At 45.1% G+C, this 10,358-nt stretch overlaps 1 protein-coding gene across 1 annotated transcript in view; it reads left to right on the top strand.

Moving 5' to 3' along the window:
* TFCP2L1 (transcription factor CP2-like 1) overlaps nucleotides 1–10,358 on the top strand; it is an 80,490-nt gene that overhangs the window by 11,849 nt on the left and 58,283 nt on the right. The window contains exon 3 of the mRNA XM_011941717.1: nucleotides 420–571. Coding sequence (XP_011797107.1) covers nucleotides 420–571 — 152 coding nt within the window. The remainder of the gene's footprint in view (nucleotides 1–419; nucleotides 572–10,358) is intronic.

Raw genomic sequence — 10,358 nt, 5'->3', positions numbered from 1 at the left:
TAGCCAGGATGGTCTCGATCTCCCGACCTCGTGATCCACCCGTCTCGGCCTCCCAAAGTGCTGGGATTACAGGCGTGAGCCACCAAGCCCGGCCTAAAAGTGAAACCTTATGAGTGATCGCTTGTGGATAGAAACCAAATAAATGGAACTTTGCCCTTTTACCTCCTTGGTGGGTTGATTGAATCAGTGTTTTGGGGGGTCATTGAGTGAAATTAGAGTCATGAAGGAGTGGTTTCCTCTGTTTTAAAGCATCTGGAGTGTGCAAGGGTTGCAGGAGTGCAGCCAGCACCCTGCATGCGATGTGCGTGCTGTGTTGCCCTGGGCCCTGGTGGTCTGCGTCGTCTCTCCAGCTTTGCCCTGGCTCTGTGCGGGAGCCCCCTGGGGCTCTGTTCCTGACCTTTGCTTCCTGTGTGTTGCAGTGATGTGCTCGCTCTGCCCATCTTCAAGCAGGAGGAGCCCCAGCTGTCCCCTGAGAATGAGGCCCGCCTGCCACCCCTGCAGTATGTGTTGTGTGCTGCCACATCCCCAGCCGTGAAGCTGCATGAAGAGACGCTGACCTACCTCAACCAAGGTAGTGGCCGGAGGCCCGGGCCAAGTGGAACCCAGAAGCAGTGGGGAGTTGATGTGAAAGACCCACTTGGGCCTTGTGACTTTGTTACGGTGGGTGAGGTGGGGCTCGGGAAAGAGAACAGGTGCAGGTTCAGATTCCACTTCCCAGCTGCGTGACCCCTCCGGCCCCAGTGTCCTCATCTGAAAACTGGAAACATCAGATACCTTATGTGGGTAAGAGGGTGGCACTCTGCATTCCGCCTAGAGCCCCTCCATGGAGCAGATGCTCAGAGACTGGTAGCATTATTACTGCCTGCCTGCCTGCCTGCCTTCCCTTCCTTCCCTTTCTTTCCCTTTCCTTCCCTTTCCTTTCCTTTCTTTTTTGAGACGGGGTCTTGCTCTGTGGCCCAGGCTGGCATGAAGTGGCATGATCATGGCTCACTGCACCCTTGACCTCCTCAACTCAAGTGACCCTCCCACCTCAACCTCCCGAGTAGCTGGGATCACAGGTGTAGGCCACCATGCCCAGCTAATTTTTAAATTTTTTTGTAGAGCTTGCGGCGGGGGGGGGTGGTCTCACCATGTTGCCCAGGCTGGTCTCAAACTCCTGGGCTCAAGTGATCCACACCTGCCTGGGCCTCCCAAAGTGCCGGGATTATAGGCCTAAGCCACTGCGCCTGGACACGTTGTGACTATTTATTGTGAACATGATCATGTCCTTTGAAGGCATAGACTGAGTACCGTCAGCATCCCAGGTGCTGGAGCCGCACCTGGCAGCGGTGGGACGGCTGGCCTGTGTCCTCCGTAGCACCGGAGCAGGGTTCCATCCGTGCTAGACAAAAGCCCCCTGTGGCGGTGGAGACAAGTTCCCTCACCATGTCCTGAGAGAAATGGGCTTTGGAGTTTGAATTCCAACTCTGCACTTGCTAGCTCTGTGACTTGGAGATGCCTTTTCTTTTTCTCTGAGCCTCAGTGTTTTCATGGGTAAAACAAGAAGTATAATTTTGCGGAGTCAGAAGAACGAAGGTCTGTGAGGTGCCTGGAATGATAGTGGTTGTTCAGTTGCTGGTTCCCTTTTTCAGAACACGTGGGCCAGTGTCCTGATGGATAGTGTTTTTGTGATTCTATCATGGTTATGAGTATGCGTTTTTTGCACTTTCCTTCTGGGTCATCTCATGACCACCCTGGCATCATGTGGATTTGTCACCTTCTACTTTATCTTTTATTGTGTGTGTGCCCCAGACATGAAACAGTTCTTGGCCACCCACCCAGGCATCCAGCAAGGATGAGCAAAGGACTATGTGTCTGCTCTACCCCGACTGGTATGATCCCCTCTACTTTCAATGGGCAGAGCAGATGAGCAGAGGAACGCTGGTTTTTGTGGGGTCACAGGGAATTGCGGGGGAGCTGCAGTGTCGTAGCAATGTGTCTTACATGTGCAGCTTCCTCTCTGCGAACTTTGATTCCTCAATTTGGGGAGCCAGCCAGGGTGGAAGTCCAACGTGGTCATCAGGCTCTCTGCTTACTGCTGAACTTGCCAGCTTCTGGGCCAAGATACTAGCTCAGAAGCGGCAGCTGGCTCGGTCTGTCTCCCTCTGGGTAGAAGTAACCCCCTCTCATTGTGGAGGGGCCGCAGTGGAGGGTGATGCTTTATCCACAGGGGCAGCTCTGCTGGCCTCAGTTGGTCTTGCTCAGTTGAGCTCCCTCAGCTCTAGAGCTTCCTGCTCAGGCCCTGAGACCTGTGCACCATCTGCAGCGGACGGTGGCCGTGGTTGGTGGGTGGTGTGGCCAAGTGTGCGCGTGTGCTGCTGTGTAGAAAGGTTTCTTCTATATGCCTTTCACTTTCATGGAAGATCAGTGCTACCAACTGGTTATGCACCTTTGAGCACTTTTCTTTCCTCTGTGGGCCTCTGTTTTTTTTTTTTTTTGCTTAAATTTAGCAAGGAAAAATGAGATGTTTATAGCATCCGTTGAGCTTTGATGTGGTTCTTCTTGTTGGCTACGTCCTGTGGTGCTGAGGAGTGGGCCCAAGGTCTGAGGTCTTGGTCCTGGACCAAGATATTGTGTGTCTGTCCATGCCCTGGCCCCTGCTCCAGTTGGTAAGGCCATTGGCTGAGTTCCTTACCTTTCCTCCACCCCTTCCAACTCCTTTTTTTTTGAGACGGAGTCTTGCTCTGTCTCCCAGGCTGGAGTGCGATGACACTCAGCTCACTGCAACCTCTGCCTCCCGGTTCAAGTGATTCTCCTGCTTCAGCCTCCCAAGTAGCTGGGATTACAGGCGTGCGCCACCACACCCGGCTCATTTTTGTATTTTTAGTAGAGACGGGGTTTCACCATGTTGGCCAGGCTGGTTTTGAACTCCTGATCTCAGGTGATCCACCCGCCTCAGCCTCCCAAAATGCTGGGATTACAGGCATGAGAGTCACTGTGCCTGGCCTTACTAGGTTTTTTTAAAAAGAGTTTTAAAAGTTGATCCTCTCATAGATCAGTTAAAAGAGAGAAAAAGGAGTTACCCCTATGGTCTCATCATCTTATGTTAGTTTGGTATATTTAGATATTTTTAAAATTACATTTTTGGAGGTTATTGAAATAATCTACTTTATAGAAAGTTTGAATAATTTGGAAAAGCAAAAGGAAGAAAATTAAAACAAAATTAAAATCCCCTCCAATTTCACCAGAAGCCACTGCTAACCTTATTTCTACATGTTTGTGTATGTATCTTTCTGTGATTATGCTACAGACTTTTATCCTTTTTTTCATTTACTATATTTGTCAGCCTTCTCATGTCATTGAAAATGATTTGAGGACTTACATTTTTGTAATGACTGCATAGTATTACATTGTATATTTCTATGACTTTAACCTGTTTCCTTTTATGGCTACTTAGTTTCTAGTTAGAAATTAAATACTGCAATGATGAACAACATCCTTGTACATAAATCTTCCTGTGAAATGTTGATTATTTATGTATTTTAAAAATAAATACTTAAGAAGTAGAATTTCTGGATCAAAGGGTTTGAACATTGAGGCTTTTGATGCATATCACCAAATTGCCTTCTCAGAAGAATGTACCAATTTACGTGCCAGCCAGCGGTATACATTTTATTGTCTCTTTTCCAATATTGGTTATTGTTTTTTGTCATCTGATTAGTGACACATGCAGTTTAATCCTAAACTAGCATTTCTGTTCTTTTTTGAGCTGGGATCTGACTTGCTTTCCCAGGCTGGACTCAAATTTCTGAGCTCAAGCCATCCTCCCTCCTCAGCGTCCTGAGTAGCTGGGATTAAAGGTGTGTACCAGCACCCCTGGCCTTAAATTAGCATTTCTGTGATTGTTAATGCAGTTAGATATTTTGAAATACATTTATTGATCTTTTTAATTTGTGTATTATATTCCTGTCCTTTGCACATTTCTCTGTTTGGGTGTTTATGTCTTACGGATAAGGGCATACTATTTATGAAGAATACCAACCTTTTAGCTGCCATTTTTTGCAAGTATTTTTCTCTGATGGTTGCAGGCCATTTAAATTTTATTGTGTGATAACTATATTTATGGTGTAAGGTGTATATGTTGTGATTTTTTTTTCTGTAGAAATCGATTTTAAATGTCTATAGTCAAATATTTCATTCTTTGAAAATTAACTTTTCTTTTATGCTTAAAAGAAAATGCCTGCTCATCCCAAAATCACTTAGCTGAGTAGTTTTCTGAATTTCATTGAGAGGTGTCTAAATTTTAACACTTACTGAAATGCATTTGGAATTTATGATGTGATATGAAGATCTGAGTTTGTTTATTTTCTGGTTATTGCCCAACTTTTCCTACCTTTATCTCACAAATTTAAAAACATCAATTCTGAAACATTTTTTGTTGGCTTTTTTTTTTTTTTTGAGACAGGGTCTGGTTCTCTCACCCAGGCTGGGTGCAGTGGCTCCATCTCAGCTCACTGCAGCCTCTGCCTCCCGGGCTCAAGGAATCCTCCCACCTCAGCCTCCCGAGTAGCTGGGACTACAGGCATGCACCACCACACCAGGCTAATTTTTGTAATTTTGGTAGAGATGCGGTTTCCCAGATGATGTTTCCCAGGCTGGTCTTGAACTCCTGGGCTCAAGCAGTCCTTCCACCTCGGCCTCTCAAAGTGCTGGGACACTTGTGAAACATTAAAAAACCCATCATCCTCAGCAAACTAACATAGGAACAGAAAACGAAACTCCACATGCTCTCACTCATAAGTGGGAGCTGAACAATGAGAATATACGGGCGCAGGGAGGGGAAATCACACACTGGGGCCTGTCGGAGGGTGGGGGGCAAGGGGAGGGATAGCATTAGGAGAAATACCTAATGTAGGTTATGGGTTCATGGGTGCAGCAGACCACCGTGGCACATGTATACCTACGTCACAAACCTACACGTTCTGCACATGTAACCCAGAACTGAAGTATGATTAAAAATATATATATTCTAAATTGGAAGGCAAGCAACAGACAGACTTGTCCTGTGCTGCCGATGTTCTTGCTGAATTCCTCATTGAACTAATTTTTGTAGCTTAGAAATATGTTTTTCTGTGTCAGAGAGGTTCCTTTCATTATTCTTTTTAGCCACTCCCAATAATTTATTCTTACAGAGGGTTACGACCATTAAGACTTCCTTCTCGGCTGAGTGTGGTGGCTCATGCCTGTAATCCCAGCACTTTGGGAGGCTGAGGCTGTTGGATCATCTTAGGTCAGGAGTTCAAGACCAGCCTGGCCAATGTGATGAAACCCTATCTTTACTAAAAATACAAAAATTAGCTGGACATGTTGGTGGGCACCTGTAATCCCAGCTACTTGGGAGGCTGAGGCAGGATGATTGCTTGAACCCGGAGGGCAGAGGTTGCAGTGAGCTGAGATCGAGCCACTGCACTCTAGCTTGGGTGATAGAGCGAGACTCTGTCTCAAAAAAAAAAAAAAAAAAAAAACCCACTTCTTCTATACTTTTTCTTAAAAAAAAAGGATGAGATTATATGCTTTATGCAGTTGTTTCTTGCTTTTATTAAATACTGTTCTTGTAATAATGTTTTCCATTATTATTAAAAGTGTCCTAAACATGTAAAATGTCTACATGTTATTTCACTATTTCCTTTTGTTATTTAGGGCAGAATATTGTCATAACTGCTAGAAAAAATACACAACATAATTGTTTTAGTGTCTGCCTCCCATAATAGAATGGAAGTTCTATAGGGCTGAGCCATGGATTAAATAATTTTTTTTTTTTTTTTTTGAGACAGGGTCTTACTCTTTCACCCAGGCTGACTGCAGGGACACAGTCATGGCTCACTGCAGCCTCCACCTCCTGGAACAATTAGTCCTCCTGCCTCAGCCTCTCAAGTAGCTGGGACAAACATGGGCTACCACGCCCAGCTAATTTTTCTATATTTTTTAGAGACAAGATCCCACTATGTTGCCCAGGCTGGTCTCAAACTTCTGAGCTCAAGCAATCCTCCTTGACCTCCCAAAGTGTTGGGATTGCAGGCATGAGCCACTGCCTGGCCCCTAAAATTTTAAAGTACGGGCTGAGGAATACCCCTTTTCCTAAATACTTGGAATTGGAAGTATTTTGGATTTTGGATTTTCGGATATTCGCATATCCATAATGAGGTATTTTGAGGCTTTGACCCACATCTAAACACAAAATTCACTTATGTTTCATATATACTTCAGGCACATAGCATTGAAGGTAATTTTATACAATATTTTAAATAATTTTGTTTATTAAAAGAAGCTTGTGTACATTGAGTCATCAGAAAAGATGGTCCCAGCCACCCATGTGGACAATATGTGGGGTCACATCAGGACTCAAAAAGTTTCAGGTTTGGGATTTTTGGATTAGGGATGCTCAACCTGTATCCTCAGTATTAAGCTGTGGGTGCCTTGAGAGTATAGTAGGTGCTCTGTAAATATTTAGAAAATCTAAAAATAGGTGTGATTTTATCCCCCCAAGTCAGTAATGCTGCACTAGGTATCTTTTTCAGCGTACCTCATTTAAGTAGCCTATTCTACGTCATATGACCAAAAGGCATTGATACAATTGGCTTGTTTCTTTCTTTCTTTCTTTTTTTTTTTTGAGACGAAGTCTCACTGTGTTGCCCAGGCTGGAGTACAGTGGCACGATCTCGACTCACTGCAACCTCCGCCTCCCGGGTTCAAGCGATTCTCCTGCCTCAGCCTCCTGAGTAGCTGGGATTATAGGTGCCCACTACCACACCGGGCTAATTTTTGTATTTTTAAATAGAGACTGGGTTTAGCCATGTTGGCCAGGCTGGTCTTGAGCTCCTGACTTCAGTTGATCCGCCTGCCTTGGCCTGCCAAGATAAAATTCTTAAAAAGTAGTTTTGTCACATCATTCAAGACATTTTTGGTTAATTGAAAAGCCTGCTATTAAGTATTTATAAGGCTTTGTGGTAGGTATTGCGTTATTCTTGTGAAGCCATCACAGGTCCTCTCCTCTTCCTTGTAATGATGTGTTTAAAGTTCTCTGAAAACATGGAAAAGATGCTATAGGCGTAAATCAAAAAGTCACTTAAGCCACTGGATGCTCATTTCTCAGTGCAGTGTCAAACCAATGCCTTGAGGACATGTGGCTTGGACATGTGTGTTTCATAGGGATGTCCTATCGCCAAGCCCAGTGGCTAGTTTTAGATATGGTAAAAATGATTTGAAGAACAAAGTCTGTCCTCTTCCTCTGAAAAAATCCTTCCAAGGGGTGGATAGAGAGTTGAACAGAGGTTTGCAAACTTCCAGATAACCTCCTCTTTGTCAGTGGCCAAAGGTCATTGTAGACAGATCTTCCTGAAGGCTGGAGCCTGAGGGAAGGGATGATGAGGGTGTGGAGGGATGAGAAGGGATGTGGAGGAGGAGGAGTCCGGGAGAGCAGAGAAGAGAGCACCCCAGGCAATCTGCGTAGGGATTTCTGGCTTTGAGATAAGAAATAACTTTGCAAGAATGACTTGCGGTGGGGAATGCTTTGATATTTTCCATCAAAACAACTCTTTTTTTTTTTTTTTTTTGAGACGGAGTCTCGCTCTGCCGCCCAGGCTGGAGTGCAGTGGCCGGATCTCAGCTCACTGCAAGCTCCGCCTCCCGGGTTCACGCCATTCTCCTGCCTCAGCCTCCCGAGTAGCTGGGACTACAGGCGCCCGCCACCTCGCCCGGCTAGTTTTTTGTATTTTTTAGTAGAGACGGGGTTTCACCGTGTTAGCCAGGATGGTCTCGATCTCCTGACCTCGCGATCCGCCCGTCTCGGCCTCCCAAAGTGCTGGGATTACAGGCTTGAGCCACCGCGCCCGGCCACCAAAACAACTCTTGAGTCTTAAGTATAGTAATGAATTTTCATAATATGCTTACTTTCATTCATTCATGGAGTAAAGTTTCCTGTTGGTTGGAGGAGGACGGTGGCTTGGTGAGAAGAGAGAAAAGCCACGTGCGAAGGCAAGCATGGGGTGCAGTTGGACACGCTGTCTATCCCAGGAATCCTGAGTGGGTCAGGATGACGAAGGTTTCAAACACAAGGGGAAATAGGAATGATGTGGCTGGAGAGGGAGACCAGATATCTGACCTAGAACTCCACCTGTCTTGCTTAGGCCAAACTATCTGGCAACCATCTGGGCAAGTCAGTTAACCTTTCTTTACCTCCAATTCCTTACCTGTAAGATGGAGGGAGTAAACTCCCTACAAAGTAGGTGCTGCTATGTGAGTAAAATGAGCTAATGCATGTGGAACACTGAAATGCCGGGCACATAGCAAGCACTCACATGTCACCCACTGTTATTAATAAAGAGGAAACATCTCACCAGTCCTGTTTTGGAAGTTAACAAGGTCATCGAGTTGGGACTTTGATAACTTTTGCTGATTTTTATCCCTTCTTTTCCCAATTCAAAGATTAATACAGGGTTGGCTCTAAAGCTAAGAACTGCATCTCTTAGAGTTGAACGGCAGTAGCTTTGGGAAGGCCTGCTTCACTTTTCCATTCATTCTTCACTCGCTGTACAGCCACATGGTGGACATAACCCTGAGGAGAATTTCCTGTGCAAGGTGTTGAAATACCATTTTAGAAATAAAGATCTTTTGGCCGGGCGCGGTGGCTCACGCCTGTAATCCCAGCACTTTGGGAGGCCAAGGCGGGCGGATCACGAGGTCAGGAGATCGACACCATCCTGGCTAACACGGTGAAACCCCGTCTCTATGAAAAAAATACAAAAAATTAGCCAGGCATGGTGGCGGGCACCTGTAGTCCCAGCTACTCTGGAGGCTGAGGCAGGAGAATGACGTGAACCCGGGAGGCGGAGCTTGCAGTGAGCTGAGATGCGGCCACTACACTCCAGCCTGGGCGACAGAGCGAGACTCCGTCTCAACAAAAAGAAAAAAAAAAAAGAAAGAAAGAAAAGATCTCAAAACGCACTGAACTCTTAAATGCTGTAAGCTGTCATGTTAAGGAGGGTTTGTATTACCTGGTAGGTGAGAACTTCAGGCTTTCGGGTGGTACTTCTTTGTTAGCACTTGAGAATTTGGAAAGCACTTTCTAATATTCTCTTCTGAGTTATTCCCCCAAGATGCATTGTTCCCATCTTACAGATGACCAGCTGAGAGGTGCAATCAGGCTCCCCTCATATCTCACGTAAGTTTGAAAGCCAGGGGAGTGATTGACTGGGATGCAATAATAAAGGGAGCTCTGGAAGGGGAAGCACCTGTTTTTTCTGGCTGATTTTTCTTGGAGTTCCTGCAGGCAGGATTCTAGGCTAGGCACTTCGGTGCAGGGACTCTGCCACTTGGTACTCCTGATGCAGCTCTGAGGGGGAGGGCGGATGAAGCTTTGTGGGGGGAAGGAATGGAGTGGGGAGAAAATGCCTCCTTGGAGAGGAAAAAAACATCCATTATCAGTGGCTCCTACGCTACCCCAACCCTCCTATTTTCCACCCACAGCAACCCCAGGGAGGGAGATAAGAGCTCCAGGGGAAAGTCCTGTCTTCCCTGCTCCTAGAACCAAACAGATTTGCAGTTCTGTCTTTTTGACCAGCTTCTGCTCCAGGGAAATCACTTGATCCTTTGGAGCCCGAGTTTCCTCATTTATGAAACCAGGACAGTTTCACTTTGTGGGTTTCACTTTGTGGGTTACATGAATAACAAATGTCTGGCAAACAGTAAGTAGCCAGTTATATTTTTCCTTCTTACCAATTATATCAGTGACTTTGAATTTAAGGAATGAGGCAAAGGATTAGTTATTTTGTTTATTATCTTTTCTCCGTAGCTGAAGTTTTCTTTCCAGATTAAATTTTAGCCTGAAGTTTGGGAATATAAGCTGAATAAACCAAATGACTCTAAAATATATTACTTAAAAAAATGTTTTCCCCTTATTTTTTCCTGAGTATAAAGTAGTATTCTTTATTCCTGAGTATAAATAAGTATTTATTCCTGAGTATAAATAAGTGTTCTTATTATAAAATAGAACAGCCAAACCATATATACTCTAGAAAATGTGCAATAATCCTACCTTTCAGAATTTTCTTAGTCATACCTTAACCCATATATATCTACTTCCATAGACAAACATGCACATAACCTTATATATGTTCCCAAGTGTACCTTTTGCTTTTTAAGAGAAATGGGATCATATTATATTCACTGTTTGACAACTTGCTTTTTTTTTTTGAGATGGAGTCTCGCTCTCTCTCCCAGGCTGGAGGGCAGTGGTGTGATCTTGGCTCACTGCAAACTCTGCCTCCCAGGTTCACGCCATTCTCCTGCCTCAGCCTCCCGAGTAGCTGGGACTACAGGTG

Source organism: Colobus angolensis, unplaced genomic scaffold, assembly GCF_000951035.1.
Source record: "Colobus angolensis palliatus isolate OR3802 unplaced genomic scaffold, Cang.pa_1.0 Scaffold20, whole genome shotgun sequence".
Classification (NCBI taxonomy): Eukaryota; Metazoa; Chordata; class Mammalia; order Primates; family Cercopithecidae; genus Colobus; species Colobus angolensis.
Note: the sequence above shows the minus strand (reverse complement) of the source record. Positions and strands in the feature narration are given on the sequence as shown.